This window comes from Schizophyllum commune (genome assembly GCF_000143185.2).
Source record: "Schizophyllum commune H4-8 unplaced genomic scaffold SCHCOscaffold_8, whole genome shotgun sequence".
Taxonomy (NCBI): domain Eukaryota; kingdom Fungi; phylum Basidiomycota; class Agaricomycetes; order Agaricales; family Schizophyllaceae; genus Schizophyllum; species Schizophyllum commune.
Window position 1 is genome coordinate 848,690 of NW_026089545.1, and position 25,625 is coordinate 874,314.

The window sequence follows — 25,625 nt, forward strand, 5'->3', positions numbered from 1 at the left end:
AGAGGAAAGATGCCCGCAATCATGAGCATAGTATGTCAAGCGTACAAGAGGCAATGTTGGCGATAACATTCGTTGATGGTATGGCCGTGCGAGTGAATCGGAGTAGCAGTCCAGGGTGATCTTCGCGCAGCAGCGTCGTGATCGAAACGGAAGCGAAGAATGGGATTGGTGGGAGCGTGGCGGCGAGGACGGCGGGCGTCTCAGCCTGCAGGGCGCTCTACCATTCAAGAAGAGATGAAGCCAATCAGTGAGCTGCGAGCGAGGTAGGTGTGTTGAAGGCGAGTTAGTTGCAAAGTGTTGTGTTGTAAGCAGGGCCCTGAATTACCAGTCATGAGGATAACGCCACCTTGAGGGTATTCACTGCTAGGGCGAAAGCGACACGGCGTGCCTATCGCGGTTCTATAGCCCTCTGGGTCTTGAGGACGATGTATACGAATGGGCGCCTGATGGATTCAATGCCAACAAACAGCCCCTCGTGAGAAAATATATGCATTCGTGATCAAGCGAGAGACGAGCGCGTGACATGCAGAGGTGTGTAGAAGGTGTGGTGGCGTCATATAAGAGGTGGCCGCTGCTCGCCCCTGCTTCCGTCAACCGTCAGTTCTTGCCTTCCACAACAATCGGTCTTTGCTTCCTCAACCGTCAGTCCCTGCATATTCCGACGGCGACCGACGGACTGATACAAAGGGCAGTAATTGAAGATCATGAAATCCTGGGTGTATTCGATCATGTTGTTCATGGTGTTCGTTGGATCTGCAGTTGCGGCACCGTGGACGACGTATCCGCGGCCGCGTTGAAGGTGAGCACAGGTGTTTTTTGCTGCTATATTGGCGGACGTTGACCAGCTTCGCATTCTACGTTGTCCAGTAGAGCGCTGACTGGCAGGGAATCTATGTAGCAACACAGCTTGGGGGTGGGCTGAACAGGAAAGAACCCTAGGAGAACCATCCGGAGTAGTGGCTCAGTTCAGGAGGCAGGCAGAGCGAGGGTGAAGCTAGTATAACATGCAACGAAGTCAGATACACCACTACTCCGGATGGTTCCAATTTAACCCGAGAACTTGAAGCGTACGGAACGCGAATACAATGATGTTCCGACTCTTGCTATGAGGACGCGAGGATCGTCGTCCGTGCACAGATGAAGACAGCCTGTGTAGCGGCGGACCATCGTTGCACCATTACTGAGAATATGGAAGCAGCACGGATGGACCGGTGTTCGTCCGCGAGTAAGGTGTCCCCTCCCAGCTCGCAGGTAAAGGGTAGACTGGTCATCGTCCAGGTCGCCCAGCATAGCAGTTCGCGAGTGTCGGTCCTAGCATGAGGTGTGGTGGCCAGTCATGCGTACCTGCTTCGCGCACAGAGGTGTTAGCGATGGAAGTTGAACGCAAGCGTCGGCGGCGGCGGAGGATCGTCGCGGTGACTGGCAGTTGTCGAGAGTGACGTCACGCGCGGAGACCGCGGTTACAGCTTCGATCGATGATAGAAAGGTTCCGTCGATGCGTGAGACGGAGACGGCGAAGACGCGTCCGCCCATGCCAACGCCGCCATGGACATCCTCAAGGGCAGAAAGCGCGCCCAGTCGACGAGCACGCTGCGCCCGCCGACCGACGCGCCAACCTCGCCATCATCAGGACTGTCCGCCTGGGTCCGGCGTGCACGATCCAAGTCTCCCCATCCGGCTAGCGCGTCCTCATCGCCACGAACAGAGCCCGCACCGCTGCCATCAGTCGCGGCGGTCACTGTCGCATCCAATACCACCACTGCGTCTACCCCCGAGTCGCCCAAGCCTCCACCGGCGACGACCGCGACCATCGAGAACACGCCCAAGTCCATTCCTTCCCCCGCCCTTGTTTCCCCCAGAGCACCCACCGTCACTGGCACCCCGCCAGGCCGCCCGCCGACTCACTGGTGGTCTCAGTCCCCCATAGAGCGTACTCGCCGAGCCTGGGATGATGACCCCGACGCGGAGGAACGCTGGACGCGAACACGAGACCGCGTCGACGATGCGCTGAGGCGCGTCCTTGACACTACAGCGAGCGTCACCCACGAAGGCCTCGCGATCAGTGTGGATCTTTTGCAACTCGTACCCTTCCCCGGGTTGGCGGAGGCAGCGAAGACACTTTTGTACATCTGGGATGGAGTGCAGTTGGTTGATGTGCGTCGTGTATTGATCTTGCCAAGGCGGATACTGACCATCGGCCTAGCTCAACCGCATGCAATGTCTTCGAATTACTGAGCGCTGCGCCAACATCCTTATTTCCGTCCGCGACGAGGTCGTGGAAGCGACCCAGCACGACAATGGCATTCCTGCGGACCTCGAGTACCCTTTACGGCGACTCGTAGACGCATTCGCTCAAATCCAAGCGTTCTTGAACCAGCAGGCACATAGGCCATTCATCAAGGTGCGTATTCCGCTATCAAAGTCAGATACATGCTGATATCGTTTCTGCTTATTCTGTATTTCTGCACCTTGCTCCGGACCGCCATCGTCAACCACTGTTCCTTTTCGCTTCCCGGACCTTCGCATATTGCTTCCTACCGTCATCTTCCTTTGTCAACAATAGCGTTACCTCAAACGCGATGATATCCTTCGCCAACTGCAAGGCTGCGATGCGGCACTTCAAGACGCCGTCGATGCCTTCGGGGTGAGCACCATACTTCTTTTCACTATATCCCTGCATCCACACAGGTCCAATGCATCCGCTCCACCTGCCATACACATCTCAACCCGCCCTACAAGTGTTCTACACTGCATATATGCGCGTTTTACCCACATATATGCGCATTTCTATAATCCCCCCTTTGAATACCCCGGAATTTTCCCCTGCGTCGTGTCTCTACCTCAGTCCACCCAGAAATGCTGACCCTCTCCCCAGTTCTCCGTCCAATTCCGCATCTACCGCTATGTTCGCATGCTCGACGCGGACAGGCGAGGAAGAATCGAGGGTGGAGTGAACACAACGGCAGGCGCTTTACTTGAAGGAGGGACGCGACCGCTGCTCGAAGGCGGGACCGGCCATCCGACGAACGCCCTGGGTCTGGAGAACACGGCTTCAATTGGGTCTGACACGACTCCGAGGATGGACACGACACCGACGATGCCAGAGACTGCTACTTTGGGATCGTTACTTCCAGCTGCGCCGGCCCATCCTCCTGGTGTAGCATCAGCGCATACACCCGTCGGGGCGCATCTTAGCAGCATACAAGAAGGAGGATCCTCTATCGCTTCTCCAGCAACCAGCACTCCGTCCTCGACCGCTGCACCAACGACTGCACGCGACATTCTCGCGCCGCTCGAGCTTGGGCTGAAGGCTCTGGAGGCACGAGCGGCAGATGCAGCGGAGGCGATGGGGAAGGAGAGGGCGGAGTGGGTGGTGGTCAAAGGTGCGCATCTTCTTAACCTCATATCTGGCATAGGTTTCATGCTGACTTTGACTTTCAGACCCCCTCTCCTCGAACGGAGCGTCGGAGGAGGCGCCACCAGGAAGCCCTTTCGCGAGACCTGCGAACGCGGAGCCGGATGCGCAGGACTTGGATCCGTCGGTCGTCGCCGCACGTTTACACGCGAGGCGCGCAAGGGAGAACGCAGAGGATACGAGACGGGATGTGGCAGATTTGCGTGGGGTGATGAGGAAGGCGATGGAGGTCAATGATTTATGCATCACGCGAGAAATATTTTGCTGACACATTGTCAAGATTCCCAACGACGCGGCGCTCATGCGTGTGCTCGAAGTCGACGGTGCGGAGATACCCGAGGCCGTGCGCGCTCTGCAACGAGCGCTGGAGGGTGCCTTGCGAAAGGTGGAGGGAGAGAAGGCGGGACTGAGCCGAGATGGGAGTCTGGCGGAGAAGGCAGGGGCGGCGTCAAGACGGCATAGTCAACAGAGCAAGAGGCGGAGCGGCGTGAGTGGTACCGATGGCTCTGCCTCGGCGGCCAGCGCCGAGGGTAGGGGAAGGGGAAGAAGAGGGACGGTGGACAGCGCGCGGGGTATGAGGATAGGAAGAACGGAGAGTTTGGCGTCGAATGCGGCGTCGGCAAGTGGGGATGTGTTGAGACCCGCGTTCTCGAGGAGAGGGACGTCGGGTGGGACGGTGATGGGTGAGCAGCTGCCGGAAGGGAAGACGAGTGCAGGACCTCCTGGCACGTCACCCGGCAAAGAGCTTCGCCATGTCGGTGGCTACATACAGCGGCATCCTAGTCTGGCGGGAGGGGTTGGGATGTCGGAGACGCCCTCGGCGGGGTCGACGACGGGGATTAAGAGTGGGTTTGTGGGGAGGAAGGTCTGGAAGGAGGTGAGTAACGTGAGCTTCGCGCGCCCAGGGTCTTCCTGCGTATAACGCTCAGGTACTGACTGGTTATTGTAGGGCGTCCCCAGTGCTGCAGAAAGCGCGTCGGCAGGGGTAGCTGTTGGCGGTGCTGCGGGCGAGAGTGCGTCTGCCGGGCGAGCGGCAGAGGACCGTGATCGTACGGTGTCCGGTACGAGCACGGAAGAGTCGTTCGTGACTGCTAGTAGTGCTGGAGAGGGCGGTGAGACCCTGGAAGACGCCGGATACGGCACGGAGCCCGACGACCAGGACGGCTATGCGGAGGAGGAACAGGATCTCGATCCTTACGCTGCGCACGACATGCTAGACCGCGAGTTCATGGAGAGCGGTATTGACGCGATGAGGAGGATGAGTCGGCCTGGGGCGGCGGGTGGCGCGGTGGGGGGATGGGGGCATGAGCAGGGTGAGTGGGATGCTTTGGTGATGGGCAATGGTGATGGAGTGCTTACGATTGTATGTTTAAGGTCGTTCAAAGGAGAGTGGAATACGCAAGCCACTGCCCGGGAACGATGCGGTTGTGCAGATGGAGGGGCAAAGCTCGATGCTGCAGCCGTGGGATCTGCCGGATTGGACCATTACGAGGTGAGTGTACAATCTGTCTTTGCCGGTATGTCACTGACGCTGACTGATTTCTGCATACAGGTATGAGATCGACCGCGAGATCAAGATCGGCGTCGGATACTTTAGTGATGTGTACAAGGGGACTTGGAAGGGGCGCGCGGTAGCGATCAAGGTCAGCGCCAGTCCCACTCTGAAATGCTTTTGTGGCAACATTCTTTGGGACGTTCACTACCCTGGATTGTTTTGAAGCTCGACTGTGGCTGACTGCACGCTTACAGGTCCTCGCGCCAACGACGCCACGCAAGCTCTTTGTGCGTGAGGCGGGCATCTGGCGCGGGCTGCGACATCGGAATGTGCTTCAGCTGTTTGGCGCGAGTAGCGCTGTCGAGGGTGGGATGTGGTTCCTGGTGAGTACTCAGTACTGGTTTCGACGAAGCCGTCAAACACGAGCTGATTGGTTTGCTCCAGGTTTCTCCATACCTGCCAAATGGCACTCTTGTCGAATACTTGAAGCGCGTGGAGTCGAGGATTGCGGCCGGCTTGGAGGGACCCGGCTCACCAAGGTTAGGAGGGCAAGGATCACCACGCCTGGGCGCTACCTCTCCTCGCCGTTCAACGGCTGGACATGCAAAGCTAGCCACATTGCCAGGGGCCCCGATCATGGAAGCGGGAACAGGTGAGTAGTGATTATGAGTCAGGGTTGCCTACTCAACGACTTCGTATAGCTCGCGCTGGCGGTTTTGCGCTTCCCTCTCTGGATGACCCAGCGTCCGCTCACCAGCGCACGATGAGCCTCGATCGTCACTCGCCCATGCGTCCACCGGGGCCCGCTAGACAAGACAGCCTGAGCGTAGGGCTGTTGCGTGCTTCGCTGGAGGCGCAGAGCCCTTCGAGGACGCCTTCAAGCTCGTCCAGTGCATCAACGACACCTACGGGGGAACCTGCGTCATCTATGCCTGGGGCCACGCCTCCTACAGAAGGGGACGAGGACCCTGCAGACGTGCTCCGCTACCTTCTTGAGATCGCGCGAGGAATGGAGTACCTGCATTCGAAGGGGGTGCTTCATGGTGACTTGAAGGTGCGCATTCTTTCGGCATCGTCGAGCTGGGGATCCATCGTCTTCTCGCTATGTTTGCTGACAACGTATAGGCCGCCAACGTACTTGTCGACGACAACCACCATGCGGTTATCTCTGACTTTGGTCAGAGCGAGATGCGAAGCGAGGTGTATCGCATCAGCGGACTCGGCGGGCATGGACGTAGGTAGCATCGCCAGAGCACTTCAGTCCTCAGATTGCTCATGGTATATCTCGTAGACGGCACACTGCGATGGCAAGCGCCCGAGCTACTATCGGGGGCGACGGAACGTATCACGACAGAGACGGTTGGCTCGCACCATGCCCTTGTATTCTGCCTACTGATGGGTTGTCTGATCAGGACGTGTATGCGTTTGCCATCACCGCTGTCGAGGTACTTGGCTTCGGAAGGCTACCTTGGGGGCAACTGGACGATGAAGCAGTGCGATGGGCAGTTCTGAGTACGTTCAAACATGGATGTTTGTGAGCGCTGCTGAGCTTCTGACAGCGAACGATGCCCGCCCGCAGGTGCCGGGTATATCAGCGCATGGCACACCAACAGCGAGCAGTACGCCGACGTCTGGTCATGCTAGCCCAGCCAGTCCAGCCAGCATCATCCATGCGATTATACCGAGCCATACGACTCCGGTGCTCTCGGCCCTTCTTCGAGCGTGCTGGGCGCGCGACCCCTTCAAACGGCCTATGTTCAGCCAAGTTGTTCGTGACGTGAAGCGGCTACGGAAGCAAGCGGGCTGGATTGAGCGGAACGAGGAGAAGGGGTCCGAGCAGCCGCTGGACGCTCCCATCAACGAGGAGATGATGGCGTCAATGCCGAGTCCGGACTTGAAGCCTATGCCACTGCCTGGCGGGATGTCGCCTAGGACGGAGACCGTGCCCTTGGGCGCCGTCAATGTACCTCGCCCAGCGGCGGATGCGCCTGATTTGGCTAAGACACCCCCGGGAAATGCGGTCGGAGTGCCTCCTGGGCAGGCAGCCACTTTGTGGGGAACACCTCCTACTGGGCGCATTGGCGCTGTTGCTCCGGCTCCGGCTGGCGGGTCAGGACTGTCCAAAGGGCATGCTGTCGCGCCATCTCAGTCCGACTCGACGTCGTATGCCACAGCGCCGGAGGGCAGGAACTCGTCCGGAGGGGGCTCGTCACAACCTGCCGTGTCTGAGTCGCCTGAGGGTGGGTACTACTTCCACATGGAGGAGTCCGTATCCATGTCGTCTTCGTCATCGACGAGCGACGAAGGGTTGCTGCGCGAGGCTGGCGTGATTGGGGGACCGCCGATGCACATGCCGGAGCCGGTGTTGTACACCTCGAGTAGTCGTGCGTCGAGTCTATTTATGCACGACGAAGAGGGCGGAGGCGGGATGGGGATGTCGGACAGCGTCCTTGGTCCGATGGTGGCTGGTTTGGAGCAGCGTGAGCCTGCAGGCGGGGCGGATTATGCTGGTTACGAATCCCCGCCGCCTGCCACAGAAATGTTGGCCGAGATCAAGAATGAGCGACGGTATAGGCTATTGCTCAACCACGAGTATCATCCGTCGCGTAAGTCAGGTTCTCGACAAGGCTGAGTGCTCGCTGACCTCGTGCTTTTATAGTGAACCTTCCGCTGTGGACACCTACACCCGTAGAGGTTGGCGCCGTCGGATACCTCTCCAAGCCTGCGGGACGCTTCGTAACGCTGTTCAACGCATTCGCGCCTGATCATGCCGAAGAGGAGAGTATACGTGGGCTCCCGAGCGTGAGCGGCTACGGTACATGGCGCGTTGGCGTACAGCAGGTCGAAAAGCGCGGCATCGCGCAGAGAGGACTGGACGCTATCGTTGGGTTCTTGACCTACAAAAGTCGTGGCGGTGGTGCAAGCTCGTAAGGGATTTGACTGTTCCTGACCACTCCGGGACTCACAAGGGTCAACAGCGAGAGCATTTCCCGCCGCTACTCCTACCCTCTTCGTTCAGGACACAAGGTGGCATACCTGTGCACTGAGACGGCGACATATCGGTATCTCTACTCGGCCGACGCAGCAAGGCGCTGGTTCGTCAACAATGTCGACGCCGTCGTGCGTGCATACGGTCGGGACCATCATATCGGGAAAGAGGACTTGTTCTTCGGTACGCTTTGCACCCAAACCTCCCAATGGCTCTTCTGACGCATCATGTTGCTTGCAGTGGTCGGTACGCTCGACGCTCCAGACCACGCTCTGTTCGTGAGCCACGTTCATCCGGATGGGCAGGCGCATTTCAACGTATACGCCTCGCCAGTACAAGGCCAGCCGTGGGGCAGGTTCACGATGGATACTGCCCCAGATGTCGCGGGCCCGAGCTACGACTCGGACGACCCGCAGAAGAGCGTCACGGCGAGCAAGGTATCGGGGAGCGGTGACCCTCCACGGACGGTGCTGTTAGCTCGACTGCGATTCAAGCCTGATGAGAAGGAACCGACGACAAAGTTGTAATCTTGCATCCTGGACGCAGCACTTATGGACATTTGCACACGGAATCGCACACCACATTGGATAGCACGGACTGCAAGTAATTTATGTACAAGACACGCATGGTGGAATAGCATTGGACCTGTAATTGTGTGCATGCGATCGATACGAAGGGCTAGAACTCGTAAAATAGATGTTCGAGGTCTGTAGGGGAGCCTTCAAGAAGTAGATGGATTGACTGACATGCATATTACTACAGTTGTTGTTCAGACTTGCGTCGCGACAGTACCTAAGCATTGAAAGACTTGCGGTGGGACCGTCCGCGGAACATGGCGAAGTCGGCGGGGCCCATACGCTCAATACCAGAAGCGTTGGAGCTGGACATACTGAGGGGCTTCTCCTTGCATACCTCCATGAACTGCAACAAGGAATCGCGGTCGTATCTGGAAGTCGCAGTCAGCATTGGCGGCGGAATGTGATGGCGCTGACACGAACATGCATTTGCCGTCCTCGCCACGAGTGTAACACTCGATCAAGGGTACATGATTCCCTCTGGGTAGTGCACGGATCCGAAATGGTCGATCGCTCGCGCTGTAGCGAGGGAGGAGGAGAAAGTATGGTTTCTGGCGGATGTACTGACGCCATCAAGGGTGAGCTTCGCCTCCGCCTTCTTGCGCGCCTTGCCAGCGCTCTTACGCTCGGCTTCCTGTATTGTCTGAAGCTCCTCCTCCTCCTCCTCCTCCTCCTCCTCCTCCAGAATCTCCTTGCGCTCCCTGAGTTCCTTCTCGTCCCTCACCTTCTGCTTGCGCTCCTTCTTGGCCTTAGCCTCAGCCTCGGCCTTCTCGGCGGCTATCCGCTTCTCGTGCGCCTCCGTCGGTTTCTCGATCTTGACCGGCTTGCGCGGGCTCGTCACCGTCGGCGTCGCAGGAGAGGCAGCGGGCTGTTGTCCGTTCTGCTTGAACTTGTCAAACTTAAGCTCGCTACCGTCCGGCGCACGAAGGGTGATCTTGCGAGCAGACGACGAGGGAGTAAACGGTGCCGCGCTCTGGTTGAGACGTCCGCCGGGCACGGGAACGGTTGCGCTGGCAGGCGTCCCCGGCGGTGACGCGACACCATTGATGCTGTTCGAAGGGGCGTGGGAGGGAGGCGGGTGAGGAACGGGCGAAGCATGTACAGGGGCTGGAGTGCCGGGGCCACCTTGTAATGGCGGCGGGGCGTTTCGGGGGGACATGGGCATAGGGGGAGGTTGCGCAGGATGTTGTTGAGGAGACATAGGTGGGGGTCCTTGTTGCGGCATATACCACTGGCCGTAAGCCGCGGCCCAATTAGGGTCCACATAACCACCGTAAGGAGGAGGCTATAATAATCAATGACATCAGCTGAGCACAACGACTGCATTGCGAAAGCAACTCACATAGAACCAGCCCTGCATAGGAGCAGGCGGCATACCAGGTTGGATGCTGGGCGCGGGACCGCCTGGCAATGACTGAGCGGGCGGCTTTCGAGGGCTTGCCGTCGCGTTCGTCTGCGGCTGACTCGGCGAGTTGTGGCGCTTGGATGTAGAATAAGGTCGGAACGTGAAAGATGACAAGAATGGCTTTACTTCGTCTGCGTCGTGAGCCTGCGTCAGGGGCATCCCACTTGCTCTTGCTGGCACCAGTGGGACGGAGTCTGACAAGACAGGGTTTTCAAGCACATCTCTCGACTGGTGCCGCCTAGCAAATTGGTATGAATGAGAGGGTTCAGGAAGGTGGCCTTCCGCATGGCCCTCATCTGAGCAATTCGCAACCTGTATAGCAGTATGTGAGTCAAGAATATACGGTGACACGAATTTAGGCGCACAGTGGCTCGGTCGCTACGAGGCGTCAGAGGAAGAGAGAAATTCCATCCCCCTTTTCGACGTTCGATGACATCCTGTAGGCTTTCTCAGATGAGGATGCACATCAGAGTCAAGGGAGCCGCCCACCTCCAACATGAATCGCTCTCGCGGCTTAACTCTTCGACTCTTCGACAACTTCTTCATGCGCGTGAAATGAAGATCCAAGCTCTTATTGCGGGACTGCGTCTCGAGCCGATCTCCGGCGATACTGAGCAAGGTGCAGAGACACTCGATGTCTTGCGAGTCCTTGTGGGAAACGATGGTGTCGAGCAGCTCCTGCACGAACATGAGTAAGACGTCCTTCGAGTATTCTCCCAACTTGACGAGCGTGGCGACAAAGACCGCCAAACCGTAACCTCGCCGCGCTGCCTTAGGCCGACGCGAAGATACGCCTGTTCCGTGTCGCCCATTGATACCATCGTGCGCAGCCGCAGCCTTCGACGCGAGGCCTTCGACGGTTGTTTGGCGTTGCTCTACTGAGAATGGCACGATGCCGAACTCCTTTTTGATGTGGTCGAACAGAAGATCGCTGAACAGCGCGCCACCAGACTGAGGGGTGCGGGCTACGTCGACAGGTCGACCGCCCTTGACCCTCGAGCCGACACAACGGCTGGCTATCCTGCAGCACAGGTGCGCGTACATGCCAGACAAGAGAGGCATGTCCCTCGCCGCGTCAAGCACCAGCTGGACGACCAGCTTGACCGTCCTGGCGTCCTCCTCGGACTCGGACTCGTTAGCCCACTTGATGATCTGCTTGGAGATGGTGTCCAGGTTTCCCGCGGTGAGCTTGTTGAGCAGGGCAGTGACCTTTCGCCTCACGACCTCTCGCCACTCGTCCTCGTCGTCCACCGCATCGTGATCGCCATCAGATCCATATCGTCTGCGAAGGCTGAACGGCCTCCACGGGTTCAGCGCGCGATGCAGGAGGACGGAACTGTCGCGTCTCCCGGCTACCAGGTCATGAGCGGTGCCCTGGGGATCGTGCAGACGAAAGGTCCATGGCAGAGACGACGTGCTGTCGGACGATCTCGTGGGGCATATAGTAAGCGCCCATACGCCTGAGCCGTCTGGATCCGGCAGAGATAGCGCAATTTCGTCCTGGGAGAAACAATGAGATATCGGCTGGGAGGCAGAGACAGATCTGTCGGCGTGCGCAGTCATTCTATAGTGCTCGACCGTATGCACTCTGGCTGAGCGGGCAGGTCGTGGTCGATGTCAAAAGGGAGGCGATCAGGAGGCGAGTCTTCGAGCATTGCGGCGGAAGCGCGCCCTAGTACACAACGGGGCCTATCGATCGTATTGAGCTCGAAGGTCGGGAAGCTGGTGCGGGTAGGGTTCTAGGCTACACGTTTTCGCCGCGTGAAGCGGAGTGGGAGGCGTATTGTGTTGCATGATGGCATGGGGGCTTTGGCGGAAGGTCGTCGTTCGCTTTCGCTTTACTAAACCCAAGGATTGCCGAAAGCTAGATTACAGACCAAAGCGTCTGGATGGCATTGCACGATTCACAACGAGAAAGACCGGAACTTGGTCGCGCTGCCTCGCTCGACAAGGTACATGCACTCGTCAGGGATGTAATGGGCCTGAGACGTGACAAGTACGCAGCACTGCTGTGAGTGGCACTGGGGTTTTAAGACACGTGAACGTCAGCTCCATTGAAGGCACAATTATCGTAGCACGAACTCACCTCAGCCTACGACAGCAAGGAGAGCATCTTATCCGCGTTAGACGATCTGATCGCCAGCTGCGTCCATGTTTCCTCGTCGAAGCACGCCGCCTTCACCAGGGAGGCCATGAAGTCCCAGGCCTTCGGCGCGTCGATAGCGTCGTGGTCGAAATCAAGTTCAATCAACAAGCCTAGCGTGGAAAATAAGGACGGGCAATGCCGAAATTCCGGCAATGGCCGAACAGAATAGCTTTCGCTTTGCCTCAAAGGACGTTCGGCTCGTTAACTCATTTCACTCTCGTCAGAGACATGGGAAGCTCAGTGCATCCCGTATTTATAGTACACCAAGCGTATAGCGAGCACACGCCAAGTACTCGATAATAGAAAGAGGACCGGGTCGATAGTTCGCGAATGCTTGCGCGGTCTGCAGCCTACGATGCGCCAACTGTAAGTACGAGGACCATGTTACTCCAGACAATGATTATTGCCAGGCCTCCTTTTCCACTACTTTCCTTCCTCCTCTTTTCCATTTGACCTTGTCGCCTCCCTCCGCTTGTGAGAGAAAAACGATGGCATGCTCTCTCGTGTGCTAGCCAGACGTTGTCGACACACCCGTCGGTGCTGTTCTTGCCTTTGAGTCGAGTGCAGGACGTGGGAGAGTCGCAAGGCCAAGCTGGGCCATTTCCATGGCCCGCCGCTCACGACGAGCGCGACGGCGCTGGTTTTTGGTAGTATGTCCAGGATTCGCCACGGCCAGGCAGACACGGATAGGGCCACTAGGTTCAAGTCCGAGAGTCTTCAGGTCGACCAGGAAATCGGGCTTATCCCTGCAAGTGTCCTTGAATTGCAATAGGAACTTGCGATCGTATCTGTGTGGCCCGCTAGGTGAGGACCAGACAAGCCATGCTTGGATGAGCGCACCTAAATATTCCGTCCTGGATAGGGCAAGCCCGCGGAGCAGGAGAAGTACAATGATCGGGGATGCAGGGTTGATGATCGACATGAACCTCTCGAGACTCAGTCCGAAGATGGGCAAGCTCGATCCCCTTGCTGCGTCCCATCGCCTCTCCAGACTTCGCCGAGGGCATCTCGCATGACGCTTCCCCGAATACCTCCTTCAAGTTCGACGTGGGCGCGGAAGCCGTCGTCGAGGAAATCAGGGTCTCAGTCAAACGCGAGACCGTGACTCCCATGTTGCGAGCAAGCGATGTCCTGGGGCTCCGGAGTAGCTGAGTTTTCAAGTAGCTGGAGAGCCCGAGCACGTCGCACTGGCGAGCTGGGGCGGTCGTCTCTGAGAAGGAGAACCACGAGGGACCAGTACGCACTTCGCGGCGATATGGCGGGATGAGTACTGCTACCATCGATGGGAAGCTTGGGAATAGGTCAAGAGAGCCGTAATAACGGCAAGAATGACGTGAACTATCTGCAGAACTGTTGGCGTATTTGTACGGAAATACTGACGGGGGATAGTACTTTAGCATGCGCAGTGGCGGTCGCGGCGAACGCCCCCGCCGACTCGGACCGAGCGCAGAGCCTAATGTATTGCATTAACAGAAGAGCATAGTATACACGCACATCAGGCAAATGGAACTTATCGGCCGAGAAGAGGTGAAGATGGAGGGTAGAGGCAGGCCAATGTTCACGGACGTGGAGAGCCAGCCAATGGTGCGCTCGACGAGAGGCAATCAAGCAAAGAGAGATATAAGCATTGAACACAGAGATCTTGACTGTGCTTTCAGCAACTGCGGGAGACAGCAGGCTCAATGCGTGAAGGCAACATGGTGGTAGGGGTCAAGCAAGGATTTCGGTCGAGCATGACGCCGGGCCGAAGAGCCGTACGTCCCCGTCGTCCGGTGATTGACACCAATCTCCTGTTACCCTCCGCGCCGACGTCGAGCTGCTCGTCGGCAGTGCTTATCGCGCCTACTGTGGGCACAAATTATATTCAATGACTCGCTGGACCCGCCTGAGCCTCAGAGCAGTCCCTTCTTGGGTTGTTCTTCCACCGGTGCATCATATCCACGAGGCCGGCACGAACTCGATCTCGAAGAAATGGAGTTCTCGAGCCGCATAGACTTACATGAGCAGGTGTATGAGCGCCCGCTGGCTGGGCTCGCGAGCTAAGAGAATGAAAGGTGCGTCTGCAACACGTTTATTGCGCTCTTGTTCTCATCCTGCTTTGTACTCCAGCGCGCGCTTTCACCGCGGTCCTTCCCCTCCGCCCAAGAGCCGCACGCGCCGGCGCATTCCATTGTCCATTGATAGTGAGTCATCGTCTAACCACGTTCTCAGTCCTCGCTATCGGGCACGGAATAGGCATGCGCGGGCCCGCCCTTATGCAGCGGCAGGGCCCCGAAACGCAATATGTGTACATTCGAGAGGGATACCGCTCTGACTGTACAGTGTATGAGTAAATACAAGGGAGCGGAGGGCGGGTAGTCGAAAAAGCGCGAGGACTGAGGGTGACCGGGAGGTCAGAACGAAGAACGCCGCGGACTCGTACTACGCACCTGAGGGGATCCGGGAGGTCAGAACGAAGAACGCCAAAGACCTCTCGGGCTCCCCCCAGGGTATACGAGGAGTCCGTGTCTCAGGGAGACACCGGACAAGGGCGTGTCTCGAAAGGGCAGCCAATGGCCACGCAGCTCCGGCAAGGGACGCAGTCGAGAGCTGGCCGGTCAGCAGACAGAGGACTGTCGTCCACCGAGTCTGCTGACGGATGACGCTGTGTTGGAGAACACAGGTAGAGCGCCGAGGGCGCGTACGCGCGCGGAGCGCGGGACGTGGGCGCCAGTGGGCGCACCGTCCATCGCGTGGTTAGATACATGTAAATACTATTTAAATACGAACTAACCACGTTCTCAGTCCTCGCTATCGGGCACGGAATAGGCATGCGCGGGCCCGCCCTTATGCAGCGGCAGGGCCCCGAAACGCAATATGTGTACATTCGAGAGGGATACCGCTAAAAGGCTAATAGGAAAGATGATATATAAGAAAGAAAAAGAAAGATAGGCTTAGTAGAAGTACAGGGGATAGAGACACTACGCGCCTACGCCCTTGCTCAGCGACGGTAGGCAAGTAGATAAGCCGTAGGTGGTAGCAAAAAATGAAAAGAGAAATGAGGAACGATGGGAAGCGCTCGAGAATCACGTATGACGTTGCAAAAGCATAGCTGCGAGAAGCACAGGATGCTTGCGGATATAGCGCTCGAAAGCGCTGGACGCCCAACGGCCGGTCTTCTGGATGAGGTGGAGGGGCACGCCGGCCTCCGCCATAGCCGTCGCACCGCCTGAACGAAGGGAATGACCGGCGATGTCGGATGTCGGGAAATGATGACGCAGGCGCCGCATGAACCATCCGCGGGTCGGGACGGTCCCATCTGCGCGAAGCCAGAGCTCGGCGTGGTATGGGAAGTTGGTGTCGCGGCTGTTGAGGTAGCGGGTGAATGCTGTGTAGGGATCATCGAGAGCGTCGATGTGCTCGAGGAGCACACGGTTTCCCTCAAAGAGGCGATCCGCTTTATGACCGGGGAGGTAGAAATCGAAGGAAGACGGGGTAACGTGCACGGAGGACCGACGGACGATCTTGCGGTAGTCGCGCAGTGCCTCGCGGTCGGGTGATACGAGTTCGCCGAGACGCATGAGCGCATGGAACCCTGTTAGTAAGATGGCCCAGAATAGCATGTCATCGTGCGATGTGGACGAGGAGTAGGCGGGGTGGAGAGCGCGAAGTTCGGTGCGAGTTAGTGCGCGCTTGCGATGTTCCTCCGAGCTGTAAAGCTTCTTGCAGCCAGCGAGGGTCCGTGCGACAATGCGGCTTTTCCGAATCTCGCGGACATTGGGGAAGACAGGCTCGAGCTGATTGCACACTCCGGAGAGGTATGCGTCGACGGTCTTGGGCTTGACGTGGTGGGACATGAAGACGGTGAAGAAACTGAAAGTGTCGGGAGTGGGGGTGATGGCCATGTCGTGCAAACGACAGAATTCGAGGTAGGCATTGGTAGCGGATGTGTATGACAGGGTCGTGGACAGCTCGATAGAAGCGCCGATTGCGATCGCACGCTCGTGCTCGAGCCGTTCTCGCGTCCAGGCCTCGCGGAGCGGCTGCCTGGAGCGAGTAGGAAGGGCGCTCATTGCTGGTCAGCCCCCTCCGCTGGCTGGGGGGGTAGAAGATCGGCACCCACGGACAGGTGAGGAGGTAGGAAGGGGCGGATAAGGAGCCCGGGAGCGAGCTGCATGGCCCGAGCATTCTCGAAACGCGAGAGCGCATCTGCGACGCCGTTCTCGGTCCCAGGAACGTGGAACACGCGAAGCTCGCGGTCGAACTTGAGGAGTAGGTCGACGCTGGTGATAAGGAGGGGGTTGTACGCTTGTTCAGCGCGGAGGGTGTTGAACATGTCGACAGTGTTGGTATTGTCGGTGTAAATGAGGATGCGGCGCGGGTTGGAGTCCATGCCGAGAACCGCATGGTGGAGAGCTGCGACGACCGCGAGCGCCTCGTTGAAGAAGATGCTGGCAGTGTCGGGCTGTTGTGGGGCGACGCACTGGAATCCTACGCCGGTAGCGGGGCACCAGAAACCGAGACCGACGCCCGATGCGTCGGTGAACATGCGCACGTCCTCCTCCCCGGAACCCCACTCGTCCGAGTCCAACATGCGAATGCCGTTGTGCTGCTCGATGTGGTCGGCCATCCAGGTAAGCTCGCGTCGCAGGCGGACGCTGACCATGAGACTTGCATTCGCCTTGGTCTTTCCTCGAATCTTGCGATAGAGGGTGCAGAGGCCGGGGCGGAGTAGGATATAGACGTTGAAGGCCCAGTTGCACCAGCCTCCGAGCTGCTGGAAATCCCGTAAGGAAGCGCGGCGGCGTACAACGAATGCGCGAATCGCGGCGACCAGGTCGCGGCGAGCGCTCGGGGGCAGGGTGATGGTCATGGCGTTAGGGTCGACGAGGAAACCAATGATCTCCAGCTGCTCCCCATATAGTTGCTTATGAGGTTCGTGAGGAATGCCGAGCTCGTCGAGGAGGCAAAGGAATTGGGCTTGCTTCCGTGGGAAGAAGTCCTGATAGGGCTCGTAATATTCGAGGTCGTCCGCAAACTCCCACGAGAACGCATCGTCGATGTAGTCGAGTAAGTCCTGCAGCAGCTTGACGTATATTGCGATCCAAATGACGAGGCTGAAAAAGGTCACGAAGATGTTGCCAGAGGGACGGCCGCCGAAGTTGTTGTCGCGGTCGACGTGTCTGCTGCCGCCGATGCGTAAGGTCTGCCGGATTTGCCATAGAGGGTGCATGGGAATTTGCCGGTAAGCCTGAGCGACGTCGGACTTCCAGACGACCAGCTTGACATCGCGGCCGTAGATACGGCGCGCGCGTCGCAAGGCAGCCCCGAGATGACTGAGGTTATCGAGATGGACGAACCCCCGAGATTTGGGGATCATCGCGTTGAGCGGATGCTGGCCAGCGCTGTGGTCGACGACAAGCCTCTTCTTGTTTGTTCCCGGCTTCGGAACGACGTGTACCGGCACTGCGTACATGCCAGGCAGCAAGTCCGGCCCGAATGAAGGAGAGAACCTCCCGAGCTCGACCTCGCGATCACGCTGCTCGCACGCGAACGCGATGTCGCCCGGGTCCGACAACGGCCTGGCCTCGTTATCCCAAGTGACCGGCAGCGATGGGTCCGACGTATCTGCCCATGGCCAAACACCCTCTGTCAATGACCTCACCACCGAATCCACTAATGCGCGATTGGGGTGGCCGACGAGGAGGTCGCTGAAGCGCTGCACGTTGATGGGAGTGACGACCGAGAATAGGTGAGGGTGCTCTCGAATTGTACGCAGAGCCACCGTATTCTGACGTTCGTTCTCCGGCACCTCCGCGAGCGGGCTCAGGGTCTCCGTGGCGTCGGCAGCGGTCACCTTCAGAGGACGGTCCGAGTCAGCAGAGGACCAGATGAGACTGCGAGCGTATCGCGGCCTCGAACGCCACCTGTCGACGACAGGGCGCTCACTTGCGCTCAGCGCATTCGGATGCGACGTGCTGGTTGCTGCGGCAGGTGGCGCAGACATGGGCGTACCGGCATTTGCTGCTGGCATGGGGCAGGTACCAGCGTTCCAGCGGTTGCAGGCATCGCGACGCTTGCCGGCACTGCTGCCGCTGGCGCCTCCGCGTGGCTTCGTATCGCGTCCAGCTGTGACCTGCAGTGAGTTTTGAATCCATTGGAGGTGGAGTTCAGTGAACTCATGGAAGTCGGTAAGGAGGAGGTTGCGGCACGCAGCCACCCGGAGACGCACGGCCTTGTCGTAGTTGATGACGCGGCTGTGAAGACCATCTGGGAAGGACTTGAAGAGCTGGACGAGGTGGCGAGTGTAGTCACGGAGCTCGTCGTGCCGATGTTCGAACACGAACTCGTACGCCTCGATGGTGCGTTGCCATGCGATGAGATGCTCACCGTGGGACTTGACGACCTTCGCAGGCGACGCGTTGGACGATCCGCTGGCGAAGGCGACCTCGAAATCTCCAACCTTTTCGATGGTCTTGGACTCCATGGAGAGAGAGTACTCGAAGGTGAGTACGTTGTCAAGGTTGACCGCACGACCGCTGAGGATGTTCTCCCATTCAGAGTCGGGGAATGGCGGGCGAAGTGGGTCGTTGAAGAGGGAAGCTTTGGCGACCCGGAACTCGCGCGAGATGTTCTCGAGGATGTTGAGAGTCTTGCGGACAGACTCGCGGATCGGCTGAGGATTGCGGCGCTGTCGCTCGGACCATGGGAGAGCGGCGATGTTGACCCGCTTACGAGGAGTGTCGGTCTCCTCGTCGCTGAGGTCGTCTCTAGCACGCCGAGGCGCTCCAGCAGGGACTTGCGGCGCGGGTTCTCCTCCGACATCGGGATCGAGTCCTCCTCCATCCCCGCTGGGACTCTCGTCTCGAGGCAAACCGGGGACGACAGCCTTTCCGCGAGCGGCAGCTGCCTTACGGACCTGGTCGACATTCTCGATGATGCGGTGTTGGGCTTCGAATACGCGCTCATACTCGGTAGCGTCGTCGATGGTGATGGCGCGCGATAGCTCGAGTACTGCTTGGGCCTTCGATATCCTCGACTCCGAGAAATCCTTGACAATAGACTCGCACTCTTGTATGATGTTCTCGTCGACAGGCGTTCTGCGAGGGACGGGGTCCCCGTTGTTTCCCCCGGAGGATCCGGGCTGCTCAGTCTGGACAGGAGACTCGGCTTCATTGGACATGTAAGTTGAGTCGACGTGAGGTACGAGTGACTAGTCGAAAAAGCGCGAGGACTGAGGGTGACCGGGAGGTCAGAACGAAGAACGCCGCGGACTCGTACTACGCACCTGAGGGGATCCGGGAGGTCAGAACGAAGAACGCCAAAGACCTCTCGGGCTCCCCCCAGGGTATACGAGGAGTCCGTGTCTCAGGGAGACACCGGACAAGGGCGTGTCTCGAAAGGGCAGCCAATGGCCACGCAGCTCCGGCAAGGGACGCAGTCGAGAGCTGGCCGGTCAGCAGACAGAGGACTGTCGTCCACCGAGTCTGCTGACGGATGACGCTGTGTTGGAGAACACAGGTAGAGCGCCGAGGGCGCGTACGCGCGCGGAGCGCGGGACGTGGGCGCCAGTGGGCGCACCGTCCATCGCGTGGTTAGATACATGTAAATACTATTTAAATACGAATACATCAACGAGCGACCGCGTCAGCACGCCGCCCCCCTGAACCCAGTCCCGTGCTCGATTCAAGCTCAGCTTAAGCGCCCTCTATAGCTTGCCTTCCACCACCGTTGACGCCGCGCACCTGCCCTGCTCCCTCGACCCATCGCCATCCATCCGCGACCCCCGCGCATACTGAACCTCCACACGATGGGCGGCGGGAACATAGACCCGTTCTGTGCGTGTCCGCCGCGTCTCACTGCTCGCGCGTGGCGCTCACGGCTTCGCAGATAATACAATGCACTCGAGCGGCAGCGATGCTTCTTCGACCGTCGCGTCGCCGACTCTCCGAACCTCGAACGAAGGGCAGACCTCCCCTACCGATCCCAGCTCCGAGCCCAAGTACCCCAATGTGGCGTTCACGACCCGCGCGCCTAATGGTGTAGAGACGAAGATCACGATGGCTATGGAGAAGCCGGGCGTATGTGGCGGTCCGCCTTCGACCAAGCTATCACTGGACATCCCGCGCAACGACGTGAGCCGCATTACCATCGGACCCAAAGAGCAAGGCTTCGTTCTGTACGCGGCCGATGGCCGCCAGACGACGCTTTCAGTGTCGGGCGAAGTGACCTATGATATACAGCTGCTGGACAGCGAGGGCGGCGCGGCGAAGGGCGATGAGATGGCGGCCAAGTCTGCAGCGACGTATAACGCAACGGCGAACCAGGAGAACGACGCGACTCCCGTCCCACCTCAGGCTACTTCCCCCGCACCATCGCATGCTACAACTGCCTGGGATGCGGCCGAGCTTTTGCAGTCACTGCACTCGCTCCTGGCGACTCCCCATGTGCGCGCACCGAGGACGAGGAATCAGGTTTCCGTTTCGGGCGGCGACGCTGAGACGGACCAACCCCGCGACTGCGACGGCTCGTTCATCTATAGTCAGGATGTGCATCCCGGCAGCCGAACCCAAGGTCCGCGGAGACGCAGAAGCCATACGCTCCTCAGCCGTCCCAGCCAGGAGTTCCTCACCGTGCCGTCTCCCGAGATTGGCCTCTTCGCGACACCTGTTAATGTCGGGCGTGGTTCCTCAGCAGACGTAAACGGTCATCTCGCAGACGCACGCGGCCGCCCCGCAGACGCGCTCTCCGCTCTTCGTTCGGTGCTGTCCACCAGCAGGACGGGGTCCATGACGTCCGAGCGCGACGTTCATTTCGAGGACCGCGATCTGCATCCGGGCCAACGCGGGGAGCAGCACGGGATCGCGCAACCTCAGGAGCGGGTTCCGTATATCGCCGAGCGTGCTCCCCACAGTCAAGAGCGCACCGTCAGCTTCGGGCGCGAGGAGCGCATGCCTAACCCAGAGCACGAGCAGCGTGCTTCCACTCCCGATTTGGGGCCCCTACCCGTTTACGATACGTGGTCCATTAACACGAACGAGCACCGTGACCGGTACCGCGTCCCCACGCCCGTGCCGACGAGGGTGATCGGTGAGTTCTCCAGTTCAGTCGGTGAGCTTGATAGTACCGTCTCGCGGGAGGTTTAACATGTTCACTGATGCTCAGCATAGAAACACCCTCCCCGCCCGCTACTTTCGAGTCTCCGGCCGCGCCGTCGATACGGCTGCAGGCGCCGACGCCGTTGGTGGGTGGCCAGAGGCCTCTCGCGGGCGGGCAGCCGCCTTACACGATAGGCGGACAGTCGAACACGCTGATGCCGAACATCCAGCAGCGTATGCCGAACATCCAGCAAGAGCGGATGCCCAGCGGCGAGCCAGGGCGTCGCGAGACACCTCTACCGGCAGGTTTCGTCCCCTCGGGTTTCTCGCCAAGGAACGCCGCTGCGATTCGGCATATGAACGCTGTGGACAGGCAGGACCAGTATGACAGGGCACATGAACACTTAATTAAGACTCAGCAAGCCTACCTTGCGGCTGATCAGAACATCTCTGTCCCTCAGCCCTCGTCCAATGCCCAGCCTCTCTTTCGAGTCTCCCCTGCTAAGCTTCCGACCACCACCCACCGCCCTTCGACCGCTCAGACCAGCTTTTTCACCGAACGGTATGGTCTCAACTCCACCCAGGCGCAGAACCAGGCCGGCAGGACGACCCAGTTGCTTGCCCCTACACTGACTGGGTCGCAGTATGGCTTCTCCACCTCTCCATACGGCCCCTCGATTGCGCCCCACAGTCTTTCGTCTGCGCCTTATGGCCTTCCGTCCGTGGCCAACGGTTTCCCCGCCGCTCCCTACTCGAACTGGACGCCCTATACGGGCGCCTTGGGGCAGGGAACGCCGCTTACGCCTTTGGGCATCACGCCGAACTTCAGTTCGGTGTCGCCTGGGTTTCCTCTGCCGCCGATGACGAACTTGTCGTCGATGCCGATGCTGCTTCCAGTGCCTACTGGCACAGGCGCGTCGCCCAACACACAGTGGTATACCCCTGCATCGTGCAGTTTGTTGGCGCCGCCGACGGGGGCTATGGCTTCGTCCTTGAGCACGTCGAACCCGTCCCTGAATGTGCATGGCTCGTCTAACGGCGTTTACGCATCGTCTCCGAACACACTCGCCCCGCCACCTAACGTTTACGGTGCTCCTTCGCCTAACTCGTACGGCGGTGCTTCGTCAAACTCGCACGGTTCGCCCTCGCCGAACGTGTCTCTTCCAAGTACGACGTATGTTTCGTCTTCTACTACCGCCCCTACGACAAGCGCGCCCTCTGCGCCTGCCCACTTGTGTCACGCGCCTTGGCTGGCACCTCAATCCCTAGCAGCGACACCGACCCGTCTAGTCGTGCCTTCGGCCACGTACGCCTCGTCTTCCGCAACGCATCGCTCGTTTACGGAGACCCGTCACGAGCCCGCGGCGTCGCATCGTGGACCACCCCCAACTCCCTTCACCGCCTTCACCTCTCCCTACGCCATCGCTATGCCAGACCAGCCCGAGCCCGTCATCCCCGAGCGGCCCTCGCTTGAGCCCCAGACGCCCTTCAGGTCGTTTTCCCCGACGTCTTCAAGTTCTCCGTCGCCGACACCCTTCGCGCGGACACCCTTCCCGAAAATGGCCCCTCCGTTGCCCCCGTCTTCGGAGCCAGTAGAGGAGAGGGGTCACGACAACAACTCCGGCTGGGCATCGAGCTGGGTGGACCCGCATGCGGGGTGGGGGAATGGCGATGCGTATGCTGATTGGGAAGCTTGGGATTTGGGGACTAGCTCGCACTCTGGCGAGAGGGAAGGGCTCACAACGGCCGGTGGTGTGACAGCGAATGATGCGCAAGGGTCGACCTCCCTGTACGATGCTCTGTTCGGCTCGCCGGAGCGTGCACATGAACCGACGAGCGGAGGACATGCGACCACGGACAAGAAGGTCGCGTTCGCGAGGATTTCGGAGAGCGATTGGTATCCTCAGTGATTTGGGTGTGGTGAGGGTACAGTATAGCATCGAGTTCATTGCAAGTCTGTAGAGTATGTCGACATAGTAAAGGTACGGTATGTATTTGTAAAGTCTGTTGGTATCGGTGGACTTGCTTGTTGTTTTCAAGGGATATACCTGTAATCTTATATGCCCTCCTGATATTGCTCACTGTTATGCACTTCTTCACTTATCCTCGGCCCTGTTTGTGGACTACATGAGCTTGCGACAACCCACAAGCGGATTTCCCTTTGTTCGGCTTTCGCCGATACTGATAATACCTCGCACGTGGTAATTGGGCTTCAGATCCCTACGTCTGACCGAACGTTCATCACCAACGTAAACAGAGTGAGTCCCAGGGGTTCTTGTGCACTGGCCGTCTGGTATATGTAGCAAGCCCTTCAACTTAATCAGCCCATCAGTCCAGTAAAGAAGGGCAACGCCTACTGACTAGCCTTTACTAGGGTGACGTGCTTCTAGGTCCCGGATACTTGGCGGACGCAAGGGGCTGCAACGTGGGTCACATATACTAGGGCGCCTTTCGTCCACAGCCTTTCGTATCATTTTTCTACGCGGCTCGATCGGAGTGTGTTGCAGACCAACATGACCGCCATTACCGACGAGCCCACCACGCCCGTTGCAATCCCTCACTCCGCCCAACAACCCCTCAACCTCAAACTGAACGGCGCTGTCCTATCCCTTGACGCTCCAGACGGCAGTGGCACCTGGACACTGTCGATCCTGCCCGACGCCTCGTCCAACTCCGCAAAGTCGGGCATGCCCTGGCTTTTCCGCTTGCACGACGCGCAGGACAACCTTCACGTTCTGTCGGAGCAGGATGAGAAACACGACTTCTCTTGTTTGCGCAGCGCTCGCGACCGATGGCAGGCGCCGAGTCTGCACGCGCGCATCGGGGCGTATGCAGGCGAGCACGTCGTGGAGGAGCCAAACTCGGACGTCGTCGAGCGCAAGGTGATGGGCCTGCTCAACAAGCTTACGGTGGAGAATTTTGACTCGGTATCCGACCAAATCATTGCCTGGGCAAATAGGTCGGAAATGGAGACCGATGGGCAGACGCTCAAGCACGTCATTCGTCTCATCCTCGATAAGGCCACGGACGAGCCTCTTTGGTTGGAGATATACGCGCGTCTCTGCCGAAAGATGATGGAGCAGATCAGCCAAAAGGTGCAGGAGGACGGCATTCGCAACTCGGAGGGCAAACCCATCACTGGTGGCCAGCTGTTTCGCAAGCATCTGCTGAACCGCTGTCAAGATGATTTCGAGTGCGGTTGGCTGGATGAGAAGGCGGAGGCTGGCGTGAGACAGCCTGAGCTTTACTCCGACGAATATTATGCAGAGCAGAAAGCGAAGCGTCAAGGTCTCGGTGTCATTCGCCTCATCGGCGAGCTGTTCAAACTGCAGATGTTGACGGAACGCATCATGCATAGATGCGTGCAGAAGCTGCTCGACAACGTATACGACCCTGAGGAGGAGGAAATGGAGAGTCTGTGCATGCTGCTCACCACTGTTGGCGAGCTCCTCGATAACCCGCGTGCCCGCGCACACATGGACGTCTACTTCGCGCGCATGAAGGAGTGGACGAAGAAAACTACCGTCAGCCCACGTGTGCGGTTCATGTTGCAGGTACGTCGCGTCTAGGACCTTGGCCGCACATTTGCTCACCTCGGCTCGTAGGACGTTATCGAACTGCGCCGACGGAACTGGCGTGCACGTACCCCCAATGCCTGGGCTCCGACCCTTGTGTAGATTGCTGAGTGTGTAAGTTGGGGAGCAATGATAAGTCGGGATGCACTGACCAGTAGTTTTTCAGGGCTTCCGGGCGTAGTTGGCAACTTTCTTCAGGTTGGACCCGTCGGCAAGGCAGCACGTATCATTTCTGAACTCAGCCTTCGCCGTGAATTAGGCAACCGATCAAGACGATCTTCCGCACAACACAACCAACGTTTGCTCTCATGTAATGCGTATGCCCAATGCGACCGCTCAGTCGACGATCTTTTGTTCATGACACGATCTGATGTGATTATGCAAGCCAGTCACCAAACTGTGAGGAATGCATTCGCGCTCGTGATATTCCTGCATAGGGTGAAATCGTGACGAGATCACGGTTGAATCAAGTCTGCGATGGCGCCCGCGCCGGCCATCTTCTCATGATGTAGATCACCTCTGCAGAATCGCTGCCTCCAGCAAGCCTCCAGACTGATATTGGGTGAGTCATCATCAGCCTTCCTCTCAATTACTTGAAGCTTTTATTCAGCTTCCGCAGCCCCTTGCCTCGCACCGGTTCACGGTGCTTAAGCTACATTCTTATGCGATACGACCTCGTCGCCCAGGCCTGAGATTCTTGGCTATACGAAGTCATCTCATTTGGCAATGTCGTACAGCGCCTATTCGCTGTACTGCTCATTGATCTCTTCCCGGACGCGTATTCAGTACCTCTGCGTGTTTGGAGCTCTCCGCAGCGACGAGTCAGTCCATCCGTTCTCAACGAACATGCGGCAGCGTAGAACCCGCGGATGCTATTCGCGGGGCTTCAGCGATCCCGGCTACATATAGCGAAGGTCAGAGATCCATCCTGACACACAACGCCCCGTC

General features: G+C 58.6%; 9 protein-coding genes across 9 annotated transcripts; 6 read left to right on the plus strand and 3 right to left on the minus strand.

Moving 5' to 3' along the window:
- The first annotated feature begins 1,464 nt into the window (after nt 1-1,464).
- Nucleotides 1,465-2,863, plus strand: SCHCODRAFT_02339269 (uncharacterized protein). Its single transcript, XM_050342423.1, has 4 exons — nt 1,465-2,154; nt 2,204-2,401; nt 2,564-2,644; nt 2,740-2,863. The coding sequence occupies exons 1-4, from the start codon at nt 1,546-1,548 to the stop codon at nt 2,791-2,793; spliced, it is 942 nt and encodes a 313-aa protein (XP_050199170.1). The 5' UTR covers nt 1,465-1,545; the 3' UTR covers nt 2,794-2,863.
- Nucleotides 2,864-4,788: 1,925 nt separating this feature from the next.
- Nucleotides 4,789-8,721, plus strand: SCHCODRAFT_02737152 (kinase-like protein). The gene is made up of 12 exons (XM_050347155.1): nt 4,789-4,907; nt 4,968-5,058; nt 5,165-5,293; nt 5,355-5,562; nt 5,612-5,964; nt 6,036-6,144; nt 6,202-6,269; nt 6,323-6,422; nt 6,470-7,516; nt 7,570-7,837; nt 7,889-8,082; nt 8,140-8,721. Exons 1-12 carry the CDS (start codon nt 4,849-4,851, stop codon nt 8,424-8,426), a joined length of 2,913 nt encoding a protein of 970 aa, XP_050199171.1. The 5' UTR covers nt 4,789-4,848; the 3' UTR covers nt 8,427-8,721.
- Nucleotides 8,692-13,305, minus strand: SCHCODRAFT_02509143 (uncharacterized protein; the record flags this gene model as incomplete). The annotated part of the gene is made up of 8 exons (XM_003030166.1): nt 8,692-8,820; nt 9,043-9,759; nt 9,817-10,191; nt 10,245-10,316; nt 10,369-11,422; nt 11,976-12,135; nt 12,557-12,825; nt 12,866-13,305. 8 exons carry the CDS (start codon nt 13,303-13,305, stop codon nt 8,692-8,694), a joined length of 3,216 nt encoding a protein of 1,071 aa, XP_003030212.1.
- Nucleotides 13,306-14,024: 719 nt separating this feature from the next.
- SCHCODRAFT_02507070 (uncharacterized protein) lies at nt 14,025-14,358 on the plus strand (the record flags this gene model as incomplete). The annotated part of the gene is made up of 2 exons (XM_050343190.1): nt 14,025-14,079; nt 14,135-14,358. 2 exons carry the CDS (start codon nt 14,025-14,027, stop codon nt 14,356-14,358), a joined length of 279 nt encoding a protein of 92 aa, XP_050199172.1.
- A 1,760-nt stretch (nt 14,359-16,118) lies between these two features.
- On the minus strand, nt 16,119-16,526 carry SCHCODRAFT_01062728 (uncharacterized protein; the record flags this gene model as incomplete). The annotated part of the gene is made up of 1 exon (XM_003030165.1): nt 16,119-16,526. A coding segment is annotated over one exon (408 nt), but the record flags the coding sequence as incomplete, so codon positions are not given.
- A 9-nt stretch (nt 16,527-16,535) lies between these two features.
- On the minus strand, nt 16,536-17,960 carry SCHCODRAFT_02445328 (uncharacterized protein; the record flags this gene model as incomplete). The annotated part of the gene is made up of 1 exon (XM_050342536.1): nt 16,536-17,960. A coding segment is annotated over one exon (1,425 nt), but the record flags the coding sequence as incomplete, so codon positions are not given.
- A 244-nt stretch (nt 17,961-18,204) lies between these two features.
- On the plus strand, nt 18,205-19,280 carry SCHCODRAFT_02339409 (uncharacterized protein). The gene is made up of 3 exons (XM_050342424.1): nt 18,205-18,366; nt 18,419-18,510; nt 18,566-19,280. Exons 1-3 carry the CDS (start codon nt 18,364-18,366, stop codon nt 19,008-19,010), a joined length of 540 nt encoding a protein of 179 aa, XP_050199174.1. The 5' UTR covers nt 18,205-18,363; the 3' UTR covers nt 19,011-19,280.
- A 2,666-nt stretch (nt 19,281-21,946) lies between these two features.
- Nucleotides 21,947-23,205, plus strand: SCHCODRAFT_02631221 (uncharacterized protein). Its single transcript, XM_050345648.1, has one exon. It carries the CDS (start codon nt 21,981-21,983, stop codon nt 23,010-23,012), a length of 1,032 nt encoding a protein of 343 aa, XP_050199175.1. The 5' UTR covers nt 21,947-21,980; the 3' UTR covers nt 23,013-23,205.
- A 410-nt stretch (nt 23,206-23,615) lies between these two features.
- On the plus strand, nt 23,616-24,779 carry SCHCODRAFT_01202491 (ARM repeat-containing protein; the record flags this gene model as incomplete). The annotated part of the gene is made up of 2 exons (XM_050341232.1): nt 23,616-24,656; nt 24,708-24,779. 2 exons carry the CDS (start codon nt 23,616-23,618, stop codon nt 24,777-24,779), a joined length of 1,113 nt encoding a protein of 370 aa, XP_050199176.1.
- Nucleotides 24,780-25,625: the final 846 nt, after the last annotated feature.

What these genes read in the sequence shown, in the direction of transcription:
- SCHCODRAFT_02339269 (XM_050342423.1), top strand. Translation starts at nt 1,546, where the DNA reads ATGGACATCCTCAAGGGCAGAAAGCGCGCCCAGTCGACGAGCACGCTG. An exon ending in ATGGAGTGCAGTTGGTTGAT is followed by an intron (nt 2,155 to 2,203) that starts GTGCGTCGTGTA and finishes CCATCGGCCTAG; the next exon opens with CTCAACCGCATGCAATGTCT. An exon ending in ACGCCGTCGATGCCTTCGGG is followed by an intron (nt 2,645 to 2,739) that starts GTGAGCACCATA and finishes CCGCCCTACAAG; the next exon opens with TGTTCTACACTGCATATATG.
- SCHCODRAFT_02631221 (XM_050345648.1), top strand. Translation starts at nt 21,981, where the DNA reads ATGCCGATGCTGCTTCCAGTGCCTACTGGCACAGGCGCGTCGCCCAAC.
- SCHCODRAFT_02737152 (XM_050347155.1), top strand. Translation starts at nt 4,849, where the DNA reads ATGGAGGGGCAAAGCTCGATGCTGCAGCCGTGGGATCTGCCGGATTGG. An exon ending in GATCATGGAAGCGGGAACAG is followed by an intron (nt 5,563 to 5,611) that starts GTGAGTAGTGAT and finishes GACTTCGTATAG; the next exon opens with CTCGCGCTGGCGGTTTTGCG. An exon ending in CGGACTCGGCGGGCATGGAC is followed by an intron (nt 6,145 to 6,201) that starts GTAGGTAGCATC and finishes TATATCTCGTAG; the next exon opens with ACGGCACACTGCGATGGCAA.
- SCHCODRAFT_02339409 (XM_050342424.1), top strand. An exon ending in TGGAGAGAGAGTACTCGAAG is followed by an intron (nt 18,511 to 18,565) that starts GTGAGTACGTTG and finishes TCTCCCATTCAG; the next exon opens with AGTCGGGGAATGGCGGGCGA.